General features: G+C 48.4%; 1 protein-coding gene across 3 annotated transcripts in view; it reads right to left on the bottom strand.

Moving 5' to 3' along the window:
- RAP1GAP2 (RAP1 GTPase activating protein 2) overlaps window positions 1–24,166 on the bottom strand; it is a 221,458-nt gene that overhangs the window by 32,934 nt on the left and 164,358 nt on the right. For all 3 annotated transcript variants that reach the window (XM_074263903.1, XM_074263902.1, XM_074263904.1), the window contains 9 exons: window positions 21,066–21,110; window positions 19,280–19,312; window positions 18,427–18,636; window positions 16,674–16,777; window positions 14,594–14,672; window positions 12,931–12,984; window positions 10,807–10,890; window positions 6,484–6,584; window positions 2,683–2,812 (listed from right to left, as the gene is read on the bottom strand). In XM_074263903.1, coding sequence (XP_074120004.1) covers window positions 2,683–2,812; window positions 6,484–6,584; window positions 10,807–10,890; window positions 12,931–12,984; window positions 14,594–14,672; window positions 16,674–16,777; window positions 18,427–18,636; window positions 19,280–19,312; window positions 21,066–21,110 — 840 coding nt within the window. The remainder of the gene's footprint in view (window positions 1–2,682; window positions 2,813–6,483; window positions 6,585–10,806; window positions 10,891–12,930; window positions 12,985–14,593; window positions 14,673–16,673; window positions 16,778–18,426; window positions 18,637–19,279; window positions 19,313–21,065; window positions 21,111–24,166) is intronic.

The raw sequence follows: 24,166 nt of genomic DNA, 5'->3' as shown, positions 1-24,166 counted from the left end.
AAGGGTCCGCGGTGGTTACTAAGCGTCCGCGGTGGTTACTAAGGGTCCGCGGTGGTTACTAAGGGTCCGCGGTGGTTACTAAGCGTCCTCGGTGGTTACTAAGCGTCCTCGGTGGTTACTAAGGGTCCGCGGTGGTTAGTCCGCGGTGGTTACTAAGCGTCCTCAGTGGTTACTAAGCGTCCTCGGTGGTTACTAAGGGTCCGCGGTGGTTAGTCCGCGGTGGTTACTAAGCGTCCACGGTGGTTACTAAGCGTCCTCGGTGGTTACTAAGGGTCCGCGGTGGTTACTAAGCGTCCGCGGTGGTTACTAAGCGTCCGCGGTGGTTACTAAGCGTCCGCGGTGGTTACTAAGCGTCCGTGGTGGTTACTAAGCGTCCTCTGCGGATGAGCTTTCATTTCGTGTTCACTATGTGCCGAGTGCTGAGGATACGTGCACAAAGTCCGAGTCTCCAGGAGCTTGTGCTGTAAAAGGGGACGCAGCATTCGGAGGGCAGCTCTGGCCAGGGACGGAAGCTAAGTGAGCCCCATGGTGGCCGTTTTGGTCACACCCTTTGCAAAAGCAATGGTAACATCGAGGGGGCAGGAGGCGGGGAGAGATGGCCAGATGTCTGGGGGGACAGGGGGGACACGGTCGGGGGTGGGCTGGAGCGGATCAGGTGACTCTCACTAACTGGGGCGGCTCAGCTCCATGTTGACATTTCAGAGTGGAGTTAAGCCCCCTGAGGGAGCCAGAGGAAGAATCTTGACCGGAATATTGGGAAAGGTCGATTGTATGGGGTGTGTATGGGTGTGGCGCAGGGTCCTGAAAGGTCTGGGGGCCCCATCCCAGGCAGGGAACCATGCAGACAGACCCCGACTAAGGGCTTAGGGGAACAAGTCCTGGGCCCTGCCCATTTGGAGCTTGGGATCACTTTGGGGAAAAAAGAACATTTTCTCTCATGAAGCCATTTGAGGAAATGGAAGAAGCAACATCCAAGACTGCAAGGACTGAAAGGGAACTCAACCCAAGCCTGGTCCTAACGGGAGGAGAGAGAGTGAGCCATGGGGGAAGGTTCCTGGAGGAAGTGAAGGAAGTCGAGAGTATTGGCGGGAAAAGGTGGGGAAGGGGAGGGGGCGGGGGGAGAAACAATACAGAAAGGACCGAGGAGGGATCGGTGAACCAGGCCCCACTCAGGGACACAAAGAGTAGGTGGTGCTGGCTAGAAGGAAGGCCCGGCAGGCACGAAACAAGGGAGGGCCTTTGTGTGAGGTGGGGGAGGCGGGCATCTCTGCCAGGATCGGCAAGGAGTGACTCCCTGCCGGTGAACCCCTGATGGAAAGCCCCTTTGGAGGCAAGAACACTGATGCTCACATTCGTTTCGGGGACACTCAGTATTGATTTCGGAGCCAAATCATTTCCTCTCATGCCAGTTTTGGGCGGTTGTGTATGTATGTTTTTCCCTGAGAGGAAGGCTGGCACTGTGGCTGCGTTTCTACATCTGTGCTCACTCCCTGGGCTCTCTGCTCCGGAATGCCATCACTGGCACAAGGACAAATGGCGCCAGGGTAGGGCAGGGGCTCGCTGGCTCCCCCGGGACCGACAAAGGAGCGAAAGACGAGAGCTGCGGGCCTGGGGCGGGATGGAGCCCAGAGGGCGGAGCCTGGGTCGTGCCAGGGGAACCAAAGGAACAATTCTGACCCGAGTGTTGGAACAGGTTGATCATATGGTGTGTGTGTGAGTGTGTGTGTGTGTGTGTGTGTGTGTGTGTGTGTTGTGTATGTGTGTGTTGTGTATATGTGAGGTATGTTTATGTGTGTGTGTCTATGTGTGTGTGTATGTGTATGTATATGTGAGGTGTGTGTACATGTGTGTGTCTGTATATATATGTATGTATGTGTGTATGTGTGTGTATGTGTGTATGTGTGTGTGAGTGTGTGTGTGTAGTCACAGGGCCTTGAAAGCAAAGATTTGCCTCAGTTTCCCCAGGTGAGGGAAATGCTAAATCCACTGATTTTACAATTACTTACAACAGTGGTGCAATGATTTGGCAAATTTATTAACCCCTTACCCCGCACAATGTAAGCATCCCCCCGGGGCTGGGGATAAGTGACTTGCTCAGGGTCACACATGTAGGAAGCGTGAAGTGTCTGAGGCCAGAGGTGACCTATCCCCCGCGCCACAATGCACCTTTTCTACACACAAATTGGAACGTCCCTATGAGAGCAAAAACTCGGTCCTAAGGACCGTGTCCAGATGACTGGAGCAGGCCTGAGACGAGGTCCCAGGGACTCTGGCCCTTTAGAGGCAGAGGGGGACTCTGGACCTGGAGTGGGCCCGCTAGCCCCCTCTATATGCTTTGGGGGAGCCTGCAGTGGATCTCAGTCCCCCCGTGTAAAAGGAGAGAGTCAGATGAGAAGCCCCGAGGTCCATTAGAGGTCCCATGGCTCTGTGACCTGGCTTGACCCCCTACAATAAGGCCTTCTGTTGCTGTGCCCCAGTCTGTTCACGTCTGTGAGGACCCTGTACAGGGCAGCACTTTGGACAGGACAAGGGACCGTCTAAGTGGGACCCCCTACTGGAGCGAGATGAGGGGCCCGCGGACCTCCCTCCAAGAGCAGACGGTTCCCACGGTCCCCAAACCCCATTCGCACCCAGCTTCACCTCGAGCGCTCCCTCCCAAGGGCGCCTCTCCAACCCGGTTACCTGCTGGGCGTCGCCTTCAGTGAACGGCAGCTTTGTGGAGACATGAAACATGATCTCCCTGTCCCGGAATACCGTGTACACCGATTCCAGCCCGGTCTGGCCGTGGGTCACGTCCAGGCCGCCTCGGAAACTGCCGACAGAAGGGGGGGGAGAGCCAAAGAGTGAGCGGCAGAGACCACCCGGCAGTCACCCCCGAGAGAGCCGGAGGTCCCGGGCGCAAACCACAGCGTGCTCCCCAGGGGATGACCTGGCACCTCCGTGTCCCAGCCTGCTCATGTACAAAATGGAATTGACCTGACAGCTTCTAGTCTCTTCCATTTCTAAATCTATGTGCCCGTGATAGGTCTGGGGCAACGTCAAGGGGCAAAAAAAAAGGGAGGTCAGAATGAAAAGAGAGGAGATAGGAGAGTGAGAAAGGGGGGAGGAGGAGAGGAAAAAAGAGGTAAGGAAAGGGAGAACTGGGGTCAAAAGTAAAGGGGGGAGAAGGGGATAGGAGATAGGAAGGAGAACAAGAAATGGGGAGCCAGAGGGGAGAGGGGATGAACGAGGAGTGAGCCCAGAGCAAAGGGGGAGAGGAGAGGAACAAATGGTAAAGGCCAAAGGGGAGAAGTATGGAGTAAAGGAGAACGTGGGGAAGGAAAGAGAGAATAAAAGGAGTAAGTAAGGAGGATTACAGGCTCATAAGTCTGGAAAAAGGATCTCAGTGGTCATTGTCCAACTTCTTAATTTACAGAAGAGGAAGCGGCAGGGTGACTGACTCTGGTTCTGAGCGTGGATCTGAATGCGGGGATTCATGGCTCTACGTCTGTTTACTACACTGAGAGGAGGAGGAGGGGGAGGAAGGCAGTCAGGGATGAAACAGGATGGAAGGGGAAAGGTTCAGGATCCTAGATGTTAGGGGTGGAATGAACACTTCCCAAACCTAGCCTTCCATCCTGAAGATGAGCAAACTGAGGCACAGAGAAATGAAGTGACTTATCCTATTTGAGAGGCAGGCAGGTGGCAGAGAGGACAGAATACTGGGTTGGGGCCGGGAAGACCTGAGTGCAAATCCAGCCTCGGACACTTAGCAGTAGTGTGCAAGTCACTTCACCTGGTCGCCTCAGTCTCCTCATCCATAAAATGAGCTGGAGAAGGACCCTGCGGACCGCTCTAGGAGCGTCGCCCCCCCCCCCCATGGGGACACTGTTGAACAACAACAACGACTCGTTCTGTCACCCTCACGGGCGTAACAAGATTTAAAAGATAAATCATCTATTTGGATCCAGGTCTTCCTGACACTAAGTATCCAGGGCTTCATCTAAGACAGGGCTTCTCAAACTAGGGCCTGCGGGCCAGATACGGCTGCCGGGTTATGGCTAATGGGCCGAGGGGCGGAGACAGAGCAGGAGCTTTTGTTTTTACCACAGTCTGGCCTCCAGCAGTCTGAGGGACAGTGACCTGAGCCCTATTTAAAAAGCTTGAGGACCACTGGGCTAAGAGAAGAGAAGAAGATGGAGTAAAGAGAAGGGGGAGAAGAGAGCAAGGGAAGGGGAAGGAGGTGAAAGGGATGACAGAAGGAAGAACTGAGTGCGGAAGAGGGAGAGAGAAGGGAAAGGAGGGAAGGGAAGGGAGGTCGAATCAAGCTGTGGCCAATGGATGGGAGAAGAGGACATGAGAAGAAGAAAGCGGAGAGGAGCAGAGGGCTGTATTCATTTGCTAGGAAAAGCAGATGGGAAGGAGCTTTGGAGCAGACCCATAGCAGACTTGCAGGAATTCTAGCAACCAATGAGCTGTTAAAAATACAAAAATCCTTTTTCAAGATTTAGGGTAAAGCTATACAATTCTGCCTCCCCATCCGGATAGCTGCCTGCCTGAACGTGGGGGAACTTGGAGACTTCCTGCCAAAAGCAGGGCCAAGGACCTACCCCAGAGACTGGGCAGATCTGTCAGAACCCCCCCCCCCTTTTCTGGAACCAAGGAGCCTCGAGTTTTAATTCTGCTGCAGACACTTAGCTCTGTGACTTAACTTTTGGGTGCCTCAGTTTCCTCATATGTAAAATGGGGAGAAGGGCAGCACCCACCTTCCCAGGGCCGTCCTGCGGGTCCCATTAACTCATTAACACATGGGGGACTCTGCCAACCTTATTGTTGTTGTTGTTTGTCCTTCATTCTCAGAGAGGACCCTGATGTCACGGAGGGATACCAGGAAATGCAAGGGCAAGGTCACTGCCTCATCCTCTCCTCTTTAACACTTCCCGGCTGTGTGACCCTGGGCAAGGCACTTAACCCCAGCCGCCTCAACAACAACAACAAAGTCTGACAATTTGGAATTCATTTATCACTAGTTCTATTTCCTTTTCTGAAGCTGGATGAAATAAGATCTCAAGTGCATCTTCTCTTAGTTTGAAGATTTTATATTTTACATATAAATTTTATTATATGCAAAACACCTGAGACATATTTAGATATATTTATATGTGTATTTATTACATGTTAAATATGTTTATTTATTTATTTATTTACCTGGGTTTTTTTGTTTATGTATTTATTCCTGTTGAATGGTTTTAAAGTTATCTTCTATTTTGTGTTCTCCAAAGGTCTAGAACTGGTGGGATCATGAGGCCTTCTAAACTCCCCTCTCCAGTTTAACAGATGAGAAAACTTTGGGAAGGGAAGAGGAATGACTTGCCTTTGGTCACCCAGGCAAAGAGTCAGGCGGGATTTGAACGCAGGTCACCTGACCCCAAGGCCAGTGTTGTTCCCTGTGTATCCCACCAACAAAATTTAAAAATACATATGATTCTGTGAGCACTCCATAGTTTGATTCCTTCACCGCAGTGGGGAAGCGAGCCGGCCCCTGTGAGGGCTGGATCAAACGTTGGTCCAGGAGTTACGGGCCATACAGAAAGCCGATAATCAAACCAACCAAGCGTGGGGTGCTCCCTGGAGCCAATCTTTGCCAAAGAAAAATAGGGGCTTCTAGTTTTAAATTCAATCCTGTTTTGGTCGATTGATATTTTAGGTCAGTCCCTAAGGCTGGACTGGGTAAGGGAGCCTTGGGCCCAAACTTTCTCTTAAAGACTGAGGTGTGTGTATATTGCATTTAACATATACTTTAACCTATTTAACATGTAGGGGACTACCTGCCATCTAGGGGAAGGATGGAGGAAGGGAAAAGTTGGAACAGAAGGTTTTGCAAGGGTCAATGCTGAAAAATTATCCATGCATATATCTGGTAAATAAAAAGCTATAATAATAAAAATATATATAAATTTAAAAAAAGACTGAGGTATATGTGAGAGGTCTCTTGACTTCTTCTAATCTGTGTCAAAAGGAACCAAGCAGTCCCTTTTTATTAAAATCTGTGCTTCAAAACACACACACTGAGACACGGCTAAGCCTATCGTGGAACACTGTTTTTTGACAGAGTAAAAGAGATGACTTCAGAGAAGCACGGGAAGATTTATATGAGTGAATAAGTACGCAGAATCAGGAAAACGACATATACTGTAACCGTGACAGTTAAATGGAAAGAACGAAAAACAGTTGAGGAGAGAGCTGAACTCTGATTATGATGGCTGAGCCTGGGTCCCAAGAAGAGTTTAGAGACTGGGTCTCTCTTTTTCTTTGTAGAGATGGGGGACAATGTGGGGGGGCTGCTGTCAGATTTGGTTGATATGCAGATCAATTTTACAGCATTGCTTTTTTTCCTCCTTTTAAAATCTGTCATTACCTGGGACAGCTGTCTGGGGAGGGATCAGTGGGAAGTGAAGGAGATATAAAACCGAAGGAAATAAATAAGAATGAAACAAAACGTACCCTTTAAAATCCTGTAGTGTGATAGTGTCTCCCAGCAGACTCAAGAATTCTTTGAAGGCTGGGCTCTCTTCATTGTTTCCAAACAGCTCCTCCTCTAGCGTCTGAAAAAGGAACCCACAAAGGAGGAAAGAATCGTTTCCATGGGAAGGAGACAAGAAAATTGTTCTCCGGGTGTTAGTTAGTCCCCCTCCCACCTCAAACAATCACTCCCATCCCTGAGAGCCTTCGAGGTTTCCAGAACACTTTCCTCATGAGAGGGAGGGAAGGAGGGAGATCACTGAAAGAGTGTTCCAGATATTGGATTTAACATAGACTTTAACATATCTAACACATATTGATCTTCCTGCCCTCTAGGGGAGGGGATGGAGGGGAAGAAGGGGAAAAGTTGGAACAGAAGGTTTTGCAAGGGTCGACACTGAAAAATTACCCCTGCATACGTTCTGTCAATAAAAAGCTATGATAAAAAAAATAAAGAAAGAGTATTGCATTTAGTTATTTCTTCACATGAAGAGTGGCTCTTACATGAGGGTCACTGCTTGGATGGGGGTTGTTCATTGATGGTAAGGATCTGGATTTGAACTTAGAAGACATGGGTTAAATTCCAGCTCTGCTTCTGCTGGACTACCTGCTCCCAGCCTCAGTTCCCTTGTTTGTAAAATGTGAGACCTGAAGGAGACAACCTTGAGATTCCTTCCAACAATCGGCCCATGAAGCTGACACACTTCCCCCATGTAGACATTGCCCATCAGGGAAATCCGCCTGGCTCATAGCTGGTTCTTTGAAAAGTTGAACCAAGTTGGTTCAGTGGACCCCTTTCATGTGCCGTGCTCCCTGGTGGGATATATAGTCGAGCCTTCTAAGAAGAGTCTGCCGGGAGACGCCCTCACACCGAGAGCAGAGCCGGTCACGGTGACTCCTTCGGTCATCACTGCCTCTCCAGGGGCCGGCCCTGTGGCCTGAGACCTCCCTTTCCACTCCTTCCCCACCAAGAAGCACCCAAAGCATTAGGGCGGGCTAGTCTTGGATAAGCTCAGTCTGAACCCTGGAATACTGAGCCCCTACAGAAGTGGCTCAAACTCTCCATAAAATGTGAGAGAGCTGGGTTATAGTCCATCTCTGGGGTCTCCTTCAACAGCGCTTCCTAGGAGTCTTTGACTGGGGGGAAACGTGGATGATTTCATGTTACCCAATTCTACTTTGGGGAAAATGACATTAAATCTGTGTCCTAAAAGTCCCGGGTGGCTCAGGAGCGTCATGCTTCTATACAGAGAACAGTAAAAGCTTTAATATAGCAGATCCTCATGTCAAATTTCCCTAGGCAGCTGGTTTTCAAAGCAACAATCTGCATATATTTTTTAAAAAGGCTTTTATCTTCTCGTTTCTTTTTCCCAACAGCATCAGAGACACGAACAACACCCGCTTGCCTGCTCTCAGAGGTGTTTGGTTAATGGTAAATAATTACAACCCTGCTGGAACATTGGATTCTAATCACTTTATGAGATCGGCAGCGGCGTATTTCTGAACATCACCACTTTCGTTATGGAGTTTGCATTAGCAGAGCTGTACCCAATAAAAATGCAATATGGGAAAATAATTAGAGAGCCTCCCTGAATAATCTTCACTAAATTATAAGATTCATCTGTATTGGGCTTTCCGATCCTAAAGTCTTTGCTTAATTAGAGTGTTTTTAAGCGAACACATGTCTCCTGTGGTCTAATCTTCAGATGAGGATATTAACTATTATCTGGCCAAGAAAAATAAACACCTACTGGCAGGCAGAAAAATAATCATGTCCTTCTCTGTGGAGGGAGAGCACGGGGCCACAGCTGGGGCTAAAAGAGACTGGGGGGGTCACGGGGGCCAGGGTTGTTATTCTACAGATGAGGAAACTGAGGAACAGAGAATTTGATGATTTGTCCAAAGAAATGGTAGGGTCAGAATTCAAGCTTGATTTTGATCCGATCAGAATTTGATCCAAGCTTAGGGCTCTTCTCATTGTGTCAGGCTGTTCCAACAAGGGGAGACGGGCATTTGTGACAGAAAGGACTGAGGAAGGGGGGGATATTATGGGGCCTCTTAATCCTATGGACCATCATCTCCTATTTAGGCACAAGCCCTTACTTCTTTCCTTCCCTTCTCTCCCCTACTTCCTTCCTTCCCTCCCTTTCTTCCCCCTTTGCCCTTCTTTTCTTCCTTCCTTCCTCCTACTCTTCTTCCCTCTCTCCTTTCTCCTTTTTTCCCTTCATCCCTCTTTCTTTCCTTCCTTCCATCTGCTATATGTTTAGGCAGTATTGTCATCTTTATTATATTCGCTCCACCTATGCAAGAGCACTTGACATTTTTCCAATTGTTTAGATCTGACTTTATTTGTATGGAAAGTTTTCTGTAGTTGTGTTTGTGTATTTCCTAACTTTCTCTTGGAAGATAGACTCCCAAATATTTTATACTATCAACAGTTATTTTAAAAGGAATTTCTCTTTGTATCTCTTGCTGTTGGATTTTGTTAGTGATGTGTAATATGATTTATGTGGATTTATTTTGTACCCTGAAACTTTGCTAAAGTTGTGGATTACTTCTAATAGTTTTTAGTTGATTCTCTAGGGTTCTCTAAGTATACCATCATGTCATCTGCAAAGAGAAATAATTTGGTTTCCTCCTTACCTATTCTAATTCCTTTAATCTCTTAATGCCAAAGCTAGCACTTCTAATACAATACTGAATAGTAATCCACCTGCTAGATGAAAAACACTATAAGAAAGAAAAAAATGAACAAGGCCCAGTCCCTGCCCTCAAGGAGCTAATAATCCACCAAAGGAAAAGACCTATGTGTATGTAAATAGCTACAGCACTATGAACCATGGGAGATGGTTTTAGACCTGAATTGTTAAGAGAGGCAGGCACTGTGGCTTAGAGGACATCAGGGAGGTCTGGGTTCCTGTTCCCCTGGGCCACATCTTGCCTGCATGAGGTCATGGAGGGGAAGCCCTTTGTAAACCTTACAGGCTGATGGGAAGCCAGCCATGACTCTCCCATAGCTATGGTTTGCACCCATCACCTGCTCACAACAAACCTGGGAGGTAGATGCTATTACTGCCACCCCCATTTTACTGGAGGTTCAGAGAGGATCAGTCACTTGTCAGTGGTCACAGGGCCACAAATGGCAGTAGCAGGATTTGAATACAAAACTCTGAGAGAACTGCTCCCTGGGCAGCATTTCCTCTACTTTACCAGGGCCTTTAGCGGTCAGTCCAACCCCTTCATTTTGGGGAGAAGAGAACTGGAGACACACAAAGAGGGGAAAGAGCTTGTGTGTGCAGGGCTGCCTCCGCCCCACCCTGGATCCCAGCCTCCCTAGACCCACGGTTCCCCCAGCACTGTCAGATGGCTGAGTAGGGTGAGGGTGTCTAGTGGACCAGAGAACAGCTGTTGTTTTTTCTATTTAAAGCTAAACGGCTCCTAGAGGGATCCCAGCTGGGGCCGGCACTATTAGCTTTGCAGAGAAAGGCCGACCTCCTTTTAGTGTCCTGGCCAGACTTTAAATGTGACCTTTATGGGAGGAGAGTTTGAGAAGCAAAAAGGCAGGCAGGCTCTCGGAGGCTCTGCAGAATTCCGTTCAATTCAACTCAATGGTGACTTGTCATGGCTAGATATGATCTCATGGACAAAAGCAGTGACTGTTCTCAAAGGACCTGGATTCAAATCCTGCCTCTGACACCCCTTCTTTGACTTTAGTCAAATCCTCTTAATCAAGGACTTTTTATGAGTTCTCCATCTTCTATCCCATACTGCCCCTGTTTCCAAGCATCCTTGTGTTGGGGATAATGGGAAACCAAGAATGGAATTACAGAACTATAGAATTTAGAGCAAGAAGGGGCCCAAGGGATCTTCTGGTTCAAACTGGGTGAAGGAAACTGAGGCGGGCTGGCAGAATTCCCCAGGAGCTGATTTAACATGGTCAACTTCACAAAAAGGGGAAGGAGTAGCCTAGCTAGGCTCTGATTCAGTTTCATCATCATAAAGTTGCCATTGCTAGTGCTCTCTCCCTACAGGCACTTTACCTGCTCTCTAATTTACCCCTATATGTTGTGTGTGTGTGTGTGTGTGTGTGTGTGTGTGTGTGTGTATGTGTGTAGTTATTTTCATGCTGTCTCTCCCAGTAGGATATGAACCCTTAGGAGGCAGGACCGCGTTTTTGCCCTTCTTCTGTCCTCCAGAACTTGGTATAGTGTCTGGCTCAATAAGGAATGCTTGTTGACTTGATAGGACTTGACACAAAGAGCCCCCACCGGGCTCGCGCTGACTAATCCATGACTCCCAGCTTACCTGGCGGGCTTTTTGGTAAATAACGCCAAATTTGAACGTATTGTTGACTTCATGTTCATCGTAGGACACAATCATTTGGGAAGCCTGGAGGAGAGGAGAAGAAAGGAGTCGGTCTAAGTGCTGTGACTGCAGTGGGGAAGGCAGGAGCAGGGTCACCCCTGAAACAAAACCCTGGGGAAATTCCAAAGGAGGAAATGAATCCTGTGTTTACTAGAAAAGGGAACACAGCTGGATAAGGAAAAGGTGCGGGGGGTGGGGGGGGACTGTTCCCACACTGGACTGGTCGCTGAGATCCCAAGTGTCTTGGCTATTTCTCCAGATCCAGACCGTAGGATCATTTAGGGCTGTGAGGCTCTTTAGTGGTCAGTCCGATCCCTTCATTTTAGGGAGGAGAGAAGTGAGGCAACAAGCCAGGGGACTTGTCCAGGGTCATGCAACTAGTGAGGATCTGAGGTAGGATTTGAATTAAGGTCTTTTAGTTCAAGTCCTCTATCCACTATTCCATACTGCCCCGGTTCCAAGTACCCTTGTGTGTGTGTAACGAGGAATCATGGAACATTAGACTGCAGAGTAGGAAGGGACCCTAGGGATCCTCTGGTCCAAATAAGGTGGAGAAACTGAGGTCCGATCGGCAAGAACACCTCAGGAGCTGCTCTAATGTGGCCAAAAGGGATAGGGCTGGCTCGATTCCCAAGGTCTCTCCCCAGCTACAATTTGGAATCGACACGAGTGAGCCGACGCATATACAGATTTTTGTTTCAACACTTAGCAAAGTCTCTGGCACACAATAGGCTCTCAATAACCAGCCGTAGTTGATTGACATTCTATGTCAGATCACATTTCTCCAAATAGAAGGGGCCACGGAGGCCACCTCACCCATCTTTCTCATTTTGCAGATGAGGAAACTGAGTCACGGGGAGGTGAGGGACTTATTCTAACATCAGAGGTAGGATTTGCACCCACAGACTCTTTTGTAAACTTCTACTGTGTTCATTTATCCATCCAAGCATTCATCCATTTGCCCATACATTTATTTGCCTATTCATCTCTCTATCTCTCTTTCTCCATCTATCCATCTATCTGCCTATATATTCATTTGAGTTCATCTATCTCCATCATCTATCCATTCATCTCTAGATCTCTTTATCTACCTACCCATCCATCCATCTGTCTATATAACCATGCATATATCTCTCTATATCTATGTCTATCTATCCTTCCATCTATCCGCCCGTCACTCTGTCTGGGAGGAAGGTCTCACTTGCCCAGCAGGCTGCTTCTTCCTGGGCCCCCGAAGTCCCTCTGATCTGAGCCACATGAATCTTGGGGCTGAAGCCGGGAAGCCCAGCTTCTCCCGGCCTCTGACAGCTGTGCACAAGCTAGGCAGGTGTGATTACCTGGGAGGTCCCAGTTCTCAAACTTTCTTTTGCTCCCAATGGAGTATCACTCTTTGCTAGGATGAACTTCAGAAAGCTACAGGACAGATGACGATTCATCTGCACGTAATTCTAAGCTCCGTATATTCAGGGCACTCTGCGAGCTTGAGGCCCCACTGAGGGTCACTAGCTTATCTAACCACAAGGACCCCTCCCCTTCCAACTTCAGGAGCTTATTTTCCTCTGGCATTGGTCTCCACAGGAAGTGATCCATTCGGACAAGATGGAGGCTGGGACCTAGAGCTGGGCCAATCATAGACCAGCAGCGGCAGCAGGAGGACCGAGGTGATGTTTAATGGTCCTCACAACAAACAGTAAAGAACGGGAGAGCAGTGTAAAGAGCCAGACTCAGAACGCGGAAGCTCTTGGCCCAAGTCTTGCTCCAGTGGTACCAACAGTGTGTCTGCAGCAGCTCAGTGCCCGAGGCGGAGCAGGGGCTGACCTGGATAGCTGGATGGGGTTCCTCACTGGGAAGTACCAAGGCCAGTGAACTTTCAAGTCTGATCCCCTCGCCACCATCAAGGGGGGAATCACAATGAATAAGAACGAGATGAAGAAAGCCTGGCCAGTATGTGGCGGTAACCTAGACTGTCAGAACTCTTTCTAGGGGATGTTTTCCTGGAGGAAGGAGGAGACAGTTCCCATGGGGCTTCATGGGGCAGGGGCGGGTAGTCCTGGGTGTTCTCACCTTGGGGTACAGGACGGGATTGAATTTCAGTCCCACAGCATCATCACAGAAAGCCTGCAGAGAGAAAAGTTCATGCTTTATCCAGGACCTGCAAAAGGAGCTCTCTCCCAATTTCTTTCTTTTTCTTTTTATTAAAGCTTTTTATTTTTCAAAACACATGCATAGATAATTTTCAGCATTCACCCTTGCAAAACCTTGTGTTCCAAATTTTCTCCCTCTTCCCCCACTTCCTCCCCTTGACGGCAAGTAATCCAATATATGTTAAACACTGTAATTCTTCTATCCATATTCCCACAATGATCATGCTGCACAAGAAAAATCAGATCAAAAAGGAAAAAAAAGTCTCCCAATTTCAGAATTACTTGCCATTGGATATTCCCTACCCCAGGACTTCTGTTCCCATCCACCCACCCACTCGTATAACCTTTATTCCCCTCTTACTGTGTTTCCCTCCCTAACACCCCTGGCTGTTTAATTGCCTCTCTTACAACCTAGATCACTGCATGGCCACCATTTTTGAACAAGCAACTCCCTAGATGATCTTATTCAGGAAGAATAACAGTAGAAATCCACAGGGCCCATTAGAAAATTCTGCAGGGGGCTGACTGTGGGAGGGAGGAGAGGGGAGCTTGTCTGGAGATGAGAAGAGAGAAATCTGCTGTTATCTAGGGAAGCGCTGTGGTTCTCCCAGCCAACGGTCTCGTTCCTTAGAGCTGAGCTCATCCTCTGCAGTTAATTCAGGCTCTCTCCCCACATCGCCTAGAACCTCTTATCCAGGCTCAGAAATGGGGAATCAGACTCACCATTTACTTCTGAGTCTCTTCCTGGCACTGATGGCCTCTGAGAGCCAAGGGCCTCAGTGGACCAGTGAGGACGTACATCCTTGCTACTTTCCAATGTTAGCTCCCCTTTTCCCTTTGAGAAATTCTCCAATAAGGTCAAATCCATCATAGTCCCCAAAATATGTGCTGTACGCAGGGGCACAGAGCAGGACCTGAGGGGTCGGGGAGGGGGAGGCAGAGAGGCTGCCCTGCATACCCTGACCCTATGGTTATATGTCTGGAATGGAAAGAAAGAAATGCTGGAGAAACTTCATAGTTACGGAGTCCCAGGTCCATTCACCCGAGCTATAACCAGGGATTTTTGTCTCTGGACAAGAAGCACAAATGGAGATCTATTTGGGGATTTGGGGGGAGAAGCAGAGACTCAGAGGCACTGTTGTGAGCCTGCGCTGGGGGAGGATCTGGTCTACAAGTAGGGCAGAGTAGGGGAAGAAATCCATTTCATTGCACAGAGTGAGATCTACCTGTGGAGGATTTCTGCAGAGTGGGGAACAGAAATATCACCAAAATGGTGGGGACCACCTCACCCAGCCTGTCAAAGAGCAGTTTTCTGTTTTAGCTAAGTGTTCTGACTCTCTAGGAGTTCATTTTTTTGTTTTAATGTTGCTAATGAGCCAAAAGTTCTGTCAGTGCCCTTTAAATCTTCAAATCTGGTGCCCGAGAACAAAGCCCTTATTGCCCCATCCTAGTTAGAGTTCTGTTACTCACTCACAACCACGAAGTGGGTATCAGCAGAACTGGGGGCAGAATTTTGGGGGCATCCCCTGTACCCCTCGAGTTCGGATGGGCACCCCTCAACCAAGAGCAGCTAAGGGATTTACCTTTGCAATTTGAGGGATGCTGGGTAGCTTGCTCAGTCCTGCCAGGGGAATCCTCTCGTGAACGGTTTTCACTTTGGACCTAAGGGAAGATGATTGCACAGTGAGACACAATGATCTCTGCCAAGATGCTGGAACACGCAGGGAGGAACGAGAGCCCCTGATTTCATATCCTAGGTTTGGGTCAGTGCTGGGCTTGGAATCAGGAACTCATCTTCTTGAATTCAAATCTAGCCTCAGAATATCCTCAGTTTCCTCATCTGTAAAGTGAAGGGATTGGACTGCGTGTTCTTTGTTGTTCTTTTCAGCCCTAGATCTATGATTTATAATCCTATGAATCCTACTATAAATGCTTTGGGGAGCAGGCTATTTAAAGAATCCCTGTGGGATGAGTCATTCCATAAGGCAAACAACTTCCCTCACAGCCATCTGTTGGGCCAGTCTGGGGATCCAGGTGTACCCCGCTTTTGAGCAAACCCAGAATCTTTAGGGCTTTCTGTAGCTCAGAGAGTGCCAGCCTTGACAGGGAAGGCTCAGTGGTGAGTGGAACTGGAAGGGCCCGAAGGAGCCTTAGAGCTCAGCCACTACTAGGGAAACTGAGGCCCCAGAGAGAGATGGCGACGAACCCAGAGTCATATAAAAGAATGGCAGAGCCAGGACCTGAACGCAGGTTCTGACTCTCGGCTCCTTCCACTACAAATCGGGCAAGAAGGGGGTGATTATTCTCTTTACGACTGAAGTTCCCACCTAAGGACCCATTTAGAGACCAAGTGCCCTCCGCACAAGTGAAATAAAATTCTCTTTATGGATCTTAGAGGAGCAATGGGCAGCTTTGCTTGAAACGCAATTATTACAGACTTGGAGGCCCGTTTGTGGGGGGTTTCTGCCAAGGAGGGTAGAGATGGTCACATCAGCATCTTGGATGGGCCAGCCCCCTCCCCCCCAGGCCTGCAAGCATTTAATGCCAGTCCTCACGTAGAGCTGGAGGTGACCTCAAACGCCGTCAGGCCCCTGATTCTTGTTCCATAGCTGAGGAAACTTGGGCGCAAGAAGCTAATGACTCCCTCAGAGGCACATCCCTTCTTGGGAGGAGCCCGTGGGCTTGGAGAGCGCCACAGGGAACAGAACCCCATTTCAGAGAAAGTTCCCAATAACAATAAATATCATTTGCATGCTGGTGCCGTGGTGCACAGATTCAGAGACGTTGAAGGGACTTGCCTACAATCGTTAAGGCCCACTGGGCCTTAACCGAGGTCCTGTACTCTATCCACCATGCCATACGGCTGCTCAGGGACGCCCGCGCCTCCCAAATGTCCCACAATCCCCTGGCATGACGCCCGGTGAGCAGGAAGTGTTTCATAGGATTGTAAATCTACATCTGCGCGAGGTCGTCAGCTCTTGTGCAGGTGAGGAGACCGAGGAGAAGACAGGCTAAAAATTGGAGGCGCAGAGCTAGAAGGTGTCTGGGATGAGATTTGAATCCAGGTTTTCCTGATTCCCAGCTAAGTGCCCTATATCAGGGCTTCTTAAACTTATTCCTCTCACAATCCCTCATCACCCCAAAATTTTTTACATGACCCTGGGGACAGAGGCACGCAACTCAAACGTTTTCTGATAATAAATCGTAATTTTGCCACCTGCCATTCAGGTACGAGGCCCCATGGGGGGCTGTGACCCACAGTTTAAGAACTGGGCCCTCCCCAGTACACCATGCCACCTCTCCATAAATATTTGATTGACTGATTGATTGATGAAATGTGGCCTGAGAGTAAGTCAGCAGAATTGTTTTTCCCTCTGATTCCCTCATGGGGATCATGAAAGCCATGACCATGACCTCACTGGTGGCTGTGTATGTTCAAATTCAGTGAACGAAACTCATCGGCCCAGACTGGAAAATAGTCTGAAGAGAATAACAGACCCCCCGCCCCCCGGGCTCTACAGGAAAAGGGGCGCTGGCTCTGCTGGACCAGGCGAGCTTGGAGACGGCCCAGGGACGGAGCCGGTCCGGCCTGCCTCACCTCAGGAAGACAGATGCAGGGCGGACGGGCCTTTCAGTCAGGCCCCCGCTGCCCTGGGCCCTCACCTGAGGATGATCCGCAGGTACTCAATGCCTTCAGACTCTTCACACTTGATGGACAGAATCAAGTTTCCCAGACTACTGCCAGTACAATAAAAGTTTAAATGATCCTAGAAACAGAGAAGGTATGTTAACTTGGAGGGGGGACAGAGGGGACTGCTCATCCCTCATTTACACACCAAAATCTCAGCAGGAGCCACGGAGTGGGGAGAGCTAAGAAGCTCAGGCAATGCTCCCCATCCAGTCACTTATGCTGGCTTGTCTATATGGCCTTTTCCATTTTTGTCTCCTCGATGCTCAGACCGCTGCTTCGTACACAATAATAATCAATAAATGTTCATTGAATTGGATCAAATTTAAGGTGTACTGTTGACAAGAACTTACTAATTGTGTGTGTGTGTGAAAGGAAAAGCAATTTAGTGTTTTAATTTCTTGCTTTGATTAAATCTCATTAATTTCTAAAAGTTTATTTTTTAATAAAAAAGCATCTGATTTGACAGCTAGTGCTTAAAAAAGATTTTAAAATTAAATTTGCATTCTGATGGGAATTTATTTAAATTCTACTTTGCTTACCTAGATTTAACATTTTCTTGACAAATTTTTAAAATAACTGGTAGCAATAAGATGATAGTATATAGTATTATATTTTTAGGGTATTTTTTTAGGATGACTATTGAGACAAAGGATAAGTTTCCTAGCTTGGTTAATATTTGTACATAGGATTGCTTCATGTAAATAATATATTCTGTATTAAAAAAGCAGAAAGCAGTTGGAACGGGCAGGTGAGTCTGAAGGATGATTTGTGAGCCATCCACGGCTACCAAAGTGTCGCCAGGTGGGGTATTGCTTTGATGGACAAATAAGATGATCTGCACACAGAGTATTATTGATGGTGAAACAACCATAATGAGCAAGGAAAGGCTCATAAAGAGGGGCGCCCGTGAGGATGCCGATTGCTCTGCTGCTGAATAACAACGCTCTGAGCCTTGTGCAAGGGGGCAGTGCTTGTGTTTACAGATGAGGGATCCCAGACTCTCAGAGATGGGGGACCTGGGGGCCAGAAGTCTGAGCCCCCAACTTACACAGGATTTTCCCCTTCCCCATTTGTTCTTATTTATCTTTTACGTGATTAATTTTTTTCCTCATGCTGTTATGTCCTACGTGATCTATCCAACGGGGATGCTTCTCTATAACATGTTCCAGCAACCGGGGTAGAGACATAAACATGAACCCTGCCCTTCTCCCTACATGGAGGCTGAGTCACTACTCCGGAGCCCTGAGTGTCGCCGGTTGTGATACGCTGGTAAATGTTTGACAACCAGCTCCCCGAGACGGGGCGTGAGGGGAAAAGGGAGAAACTTAGAAATCTGATCTTAAATCTAGATCAACAAAACAAAATCCAATCTGTGGCTTTGGGGATTTCGAGGTGAGCACAAATTCTCATAGTGAAAATTTAACAGCCAGCTCTTGGGAGCTAGTTTTAGCCGGCTCCTGCCATGATCTTGGAGACTTCTAAGAAAAGGGACAGAGAAGGAAAATGGAAAAAGGAAGAAAAGAAGGAGAACCAGGAAGAGGAAGAGGAGGGAGAAGAGGAGGAGGAGGGAAGGAGGGAAAGAAGGAAGAGGAGAGGAGGAGGAGAAGGAGGAGGAAGGGATTGAGAGGAGGAGAGGAGAGGGGAAGAACAAGGGGCAGGCAGCCAGGAAGGGGGCTGGAAGGCAGTTGCCCGCTGTGGGATGGGGGTCTGGCCTCTCCCGCTCACCTTCCCTAGGAAGTACTTCCGGTACGCCCGTGCTTCTCCCTTGCACTCCAGCCTGTAGCCAAACATGCCGGGGCTGAGGTTCTCCTCCTCCTCCTCAAAGATGCTGCTGTCCGACGACGTTGGCGTGCCGATGTTTTCTGGGTCCTCGATCCAGTAGCCCCCGAACTGGGGCAGGATGACCAGCGGGTAAGGGCCTCCTTTCTCCACAATCTAGAAGCAATGAGGGCGCCCCATGTTAGCTTCCTCGGGATGCCCTATTGCCATAGGAGAGCCTCAGGAGTAGCCACGGACGGCCAGAGGTCGGGGAGGTCTCATAGATTTGGCGCCTGAAGGGCCTCAGTTGTCACCTAGTCTAATTCTCCCATTTTACAGATAAGGACACTGAGACCCAGAGACTTTCAGTGATTTAGGAGCATAGGAGCACAGCTGAAAGGACTTCAGAGGCCTCATTTTACAGGTGGGGAAACTGAGGCCCAGAGAGTGCCCAAGCTCACCCCTTGTTGTCCCATGGACTAGGGATGGGACGTTTATGCCAGAAAAAAGTGAGAGGACTTAATTATCCTTTCCACTCTCTGGGCTCAACTACCCTTAGAATGATTCAAAGTTCGGATCATCAATCCCATTTTACAAATATAGAAATTCAAGTCCAGAAGGTGACTGGCCAAAGGTCCCAGGGAAGGTCAGTGATGAAACAGGAATGAAGTCCAGGTCTCTCAAGTCCCAAGGTACTTGGCATGGAGACTTCCCGGCCCACAGAACCATCGCTGGGGGTGACCTCCCTCCCCTTCCAGAGCCTCCGGGGATTCCCTATAGAACAACCTGGAATCTGGCTGGGAAAGAGGCTCATACCCACCTCATCAATGCTGGGGTACGGGATGTAGTCATCCTGGAAGACAAATCAGAGCAGAAGCCGTTATCCCCTGATGCTACATGAAAGGTCTCCTTACGCCTACAATTATTTTTAAGATTAAAGAGTTTTACTGATATTATTTATTTTCACATCATACCAGTTCAGAACAGAGCTCCTTTCAACCCAGGGAGCCTTTCTTCTCCAAGAGAAAAACAGTGAAGTTAAACCAACAGCCGTAAGAGAGAGCTGAAAATGTTTCTTTTTTTCTTTCTTCCTTTCTCCTTCTTTCCCTCCCTCCCTCCCTTCTTTCCTTCCTTTCTCCCTTCCTTCCTTCCTTCCTTCCTTCCTTCCTTTCTCTTCCTTTTTTCCTTTCTCTTTCTCCCTGTCTCTATCTCTTTGTCTTTCTTCCTTCCTTCCTTCCTCCCTCCCTCCCTCCCTCCCTCCCTCCCTCCCTCCCTCCCTCCCTCCCTCCCTCTCTCTCTCTCTCTCTCTCTCTCTCTCTCTCTCTCTCTCTCTCTCTCTCTCTCTCTCTCTCTCTTTCTTTCTTTCTTTCTTTCTTTCTTTCTTTCTTTCTTTCTTTCTTTCTTTCTTTCTTTCTTTCTTTCTCTCTTTTTTATATGACTGTAATTTTCCAATTATCCATGGCCTGGCAAAATAAGATTCTAAGAGCAAAGGCCAAAAAATAATCGCAGGCTCTGCATCTTAGGGTGGGTCAGAAGCGGAGCATATCCATCAGTGTTTGTTGACTACTGGGTAGAGAGATACCTAAAAAGCCTAAGGGAACATCCTGAGCCCAAATTTTCCACATTTTCTTTTTTTCCCCCAATGTTATGGGTTAAATAATACAATAAAACTAACATTTATAGTGCTTACTATGTACCCAATACTGTGCTAAGAACTTTACAATTATTATCTTATTTGATTCTCACAACAACCCTAGGAGGTACCTGCTGATAAATTATTCTCTAACTTTTACAGTTGAGGAGACTGAGAGAGAGTTAATTGATTTACTAGTCCCTTTCTGAGGTTAGATTTGAACTGAGACCCTGCTTCCCTGCCAAAGACTCCACCTACTGTACCAGCTGGCTCCCCCAGCTTCCTGCAGATGGAGCTGACTCTATGCCCTAGAGAATGGCCATTTATCTGCAGACTGGAGATGCAAGGAGTGCTCTAAAGTGGGGAGGGAGCTGAAGTTATCTCTGTGGAGATCACCTCACCCCAGGAACCTGCAGCAGGAGCAAATCCTCCCTCTGCCAGATAGTAGCTGGACCAGCCTCCTCCAGATGAGAGTTTATTGGAGGCTGCTAAAACTGCTCCTCACTCTCAGATCCTCACAGGCAAGGGCTGGCACTGCCTTTTGACCCCTACAAAGGAGAATTCACTCTCTCTAGCTGGGAGTTGCCTGCTAGAGGGCACCAAGAAGTCAGGACAGGAGGGAAAGCGGTCTCTGGTCCAGGAGAAGGGAGATGGGACAAGCTGCAGCCTCAGTTTCCAACTTGTCTCTGTTCCCAAAACTGTGTCAAGTCCACGCTTTCCCACAATCACCCTTACCCAACTGCCCAGTAACACCCGACTGACAAGGCCAGTCCCTTAAAGGGCTCTCGGTGAAATCTTAGGGTCAGGCAGGTTTGAGATGGACAACTGAACAAGGGTCAGGGCACAAATGCTCCTCCTGTGGTGCTCCCGCTCAGCATGGCGCCCCTCCGCCGCCCCATTTAGAAAACTCATCCTCCACGACTCCAGCTTCAGCCCAGATGGAGCCATCCGGAGTCCCCCTCTGCCTGCTCACCTTGTTTTTCTGGGGTCCTGGTTTCTGCTCCTCCAGCTTGATGCCCTGGTATGACAAAGAAAACATCCCAGAGTTTGTTATTGATGGCTAAAACGGATACGGGGTTTGCATGACTTCACATGTATAATTGGTACCATATTGCTGACCTTCTCAAAGGGTGGGGAAGTGACTGAAGGGACAGAGCACGGAAATCCAAAAGTTAAAAAAAAAGTGAAAGTTAAAATAAATAAAGTGTAATTCATGTTGTTTAAAAAGAAGCTTTGTTCGAGGATTTTTTCCCTCCCTTTTGGTCTGATTTTTCTTGCCCAACATAACAAATATGGAAATCTGTCTAAAAGGATTGCACATATTTAACCTATATCAGATTGCTTGTTGTCTTGGGGAGGGGGAAGTAAAGGAGAGAGGGGAAAAAATTAGAATACAATATTTTACAAAAATTAATGTTGAAAGCTGTTTTTACACGGATTTGGAAAAGAAATGTAAAAATAAGAAAAGTTTTGTCATTGGAGGAGAGAGGGGGAGGGGGAGTCATCCCCATGTTCCCTGTGGTGGCTGAATCTTTATTTGGGCGCCCACAGCCATTGAATCAATTTAAACCAATTAATTCAGCACCAACTAGGCCAGGCGCTGTGCTGGAGGCCAGGAGAGGGACGGTTGGATCCGAACTCTAGCTGTCACTAGCTAGTGGATGCGTGACCTTGGACAAGCCATGGGCTCTTAGAGGTCATCCAGCCCATCCTTCCTTCTGCAGCCGAGGTTCAGGATATGCAGTGTCTCATCCAAGGCCACACAGTCAGTAAATGCCAGTCAGAATCTGAACTTTGGTCCTCTAGCTACAAACCCAGCCTTCTTCCCCCTGAGCACTTATTGCGGCCCCTGTAACAAAGGGAGAAATAATCCTTCCCTCCCTGTCTCCTAAGCCGATGTAGGATGCATGTGAGCTAACAGACACGAGATCTCTTTGAAAATCAGGTATCCCGCAGATGGAGGGAATTATTTTTCCCAGGCACCCCTGCTCGGGTTATTATCAGCTTTTCTGCATATCTCCTCATACACTTAATTCCTACAGGACTCATTTTCCCCATCACAAGAGGATTGTGCTCAGTGGTGTCCAAGGTTCCTTTCAGCTTTAAATCTAGGCTCTCATGTTCCCAGAGCCCTATGTTAGTCAATCATTAAGTGGAAATGTGGCCATTTTTCAGCTACTCTAAGATCCCAATTTGCTGGGATGCTCAGGGATTATTAAGAGGCGCTGGTTAGTTGGATTTCGTGATGATTAGCAGTCAGCAGCCCTTTTGTTTTAGCCTTCACTGAAAAGGTTCCTAAAATGCATCAGTCTGTTCTCTGGGTCCCCGAGTATCTCCCCATATCCCCAAATCTTTCTTCGATGACGGACATAAGCGTCACCAGTCATCACAGGGACTAACGCTGCAGATGGACAAGATCTCTAGCTGTTCGGGCATTTCACTTGTGTCTGACTCCTGGTAACCCCGTTTTCTTGGCAAAGATCTTGGACAGTTTTGCTCTTTCCTTTTCCAGCTCACTTTACAGATGAGGAAACTGAGGTAAACAGGGTTAAGTATCTTGCTGAGAGTCACAGAGTTTTAAGTGTCTGAGGCCATTTTTGAACTCCTGAAGATTCCAAGCCCAGTGTTCTATCTTTTGGGTCACCTAGCTGCCCCAGAGAAGGTCTAGACTTTTGAAAATGATCCCGAGCAGTTTCTCCCTGTAACTTAATATTGGATGTTAATGAGGGGTACTAAAATTGGGAGTATATTTATTTCTAAAATCAGGCACCATTTTATTGCAGTCATCATCTCAGGGTCTTCCCAGACCCTAATGCCCTCCCCTAAAAGTCACCCTCCCCTAAAAGCCGCCCTCCCCTAAAAGCCATCCTCCCCTAAAAGCCATCCTCCCCTAAAAGCCATGCTCCCCTAAAAGTCATCCTCCCCTAAAAGCCGCCCTCCCCTAAAAGCCGCCCTCCCCTAAAAGCCATCCTCCCCTAAAAGCCATCCTCCCCTAAAAGTCACCCTCCCCTAAAAGCCGCCCTCCCCTAAAAGCCACCCTCCCCTAAAAGCCATGCTCCCCTAAAAGCCACCCTCCCCTAAAAGTCATCCTCCCTTAAAAGCCATCCTCCCCTAAAAGTCATCCTCCCCTAAAAGTCATCCTCCCCTAAAAGTCATCCTCCCCTAAAAGTCATCCTCCCCTAAAAGCCATCCTCCCCTAAAAGTCATCCTCCCCTAAAAGCCATCCTCCCCTAAAAGCCATCCTCCCCTAAAAGCCATCCTCCCCTAAAAGCCATGCTCCCCTAAAAGCCATGCTCCCCTAAAAGTCATCCTCCCCTAAAAGTCACCCTCCCCCAAAAGCCGCCCTCCCCTAAAAGTCATCCTCCCCTAAAAGTCATCCTCCCCTAAAAGTCATCCTCCCCTAAAAGCCATCCTCCCCTAAAAGCCATCCTCCCCTAAAAGCCATCCTCCCCTAAAAGCCATGCTCCCCTAAAAGCCATGCTCCCCTAAAAGTCATCCTCCCCTAAAAGCCGCCCTCCCCCAAAAGCCGCCCTCCCCTAAAAGCCACCCTCCCCTAAAAGCCATGCTCCCCTAAAAGCCACCCTCCCCTAAAAGTCATCCTCCCTTAAAAGCCACCCTCCCCCAAAAGCCATCCTCCCCTAAAAGCCATGCTCCCCTAAAAGTCATCCTCCCCTAAAAGCCACCCTCCCCTAAAAGCCGCACTCCCCTAAAAGCCATCCTCCCCTAAAAGTCATCCTCCCCTAAAATCCACCCTCCCCTAAAAGCCGCACTCCCCTAAAAGCCATCCTCCCCTAAAAGTCATCCTCCCCTAAAATCCACCCTCCCCTAAAAGCCGCACTCCCCTAAAAGCCATCCTCCCCTAAAAGCCATCCTCCCCTAAAAGCCACCCTCCCCTAAAAGCCATCCTCCACTAAAAGTCATCCTCCCTTAAAAGCCACCCTCCCCCAAAAGCCGCCCTCCCCTAAAAGCCACCCTCCCCTAAAAGCCACCCTCCCCTAAAAGTCATCCTCCCCTAAAAGCCATCCTCCCCTAAAAGCCACCCTCCCCTAAAAGTCATCCTCCCTTAAAAGCCAC

This window comes from Sminthopsis crassicaudata, chromosome 4 (genome assembly GCF_048593235.1).
Source record: "Sminthopsis crassicaudata isolate SCR6 chromosome 4, ASM4859323v1, whole genome shotgun sequence".
Taxonomy (NCBI): Eukaryota; Metazoa; Chordata; class Mammalia; order Dasyuromorphia; family Dasyuridae; genus Sminthopsis; species Sminthopsis crassicaudata.
This window is presented reverse-complemented; position numbering and strand designations above follow the sequence as displayed.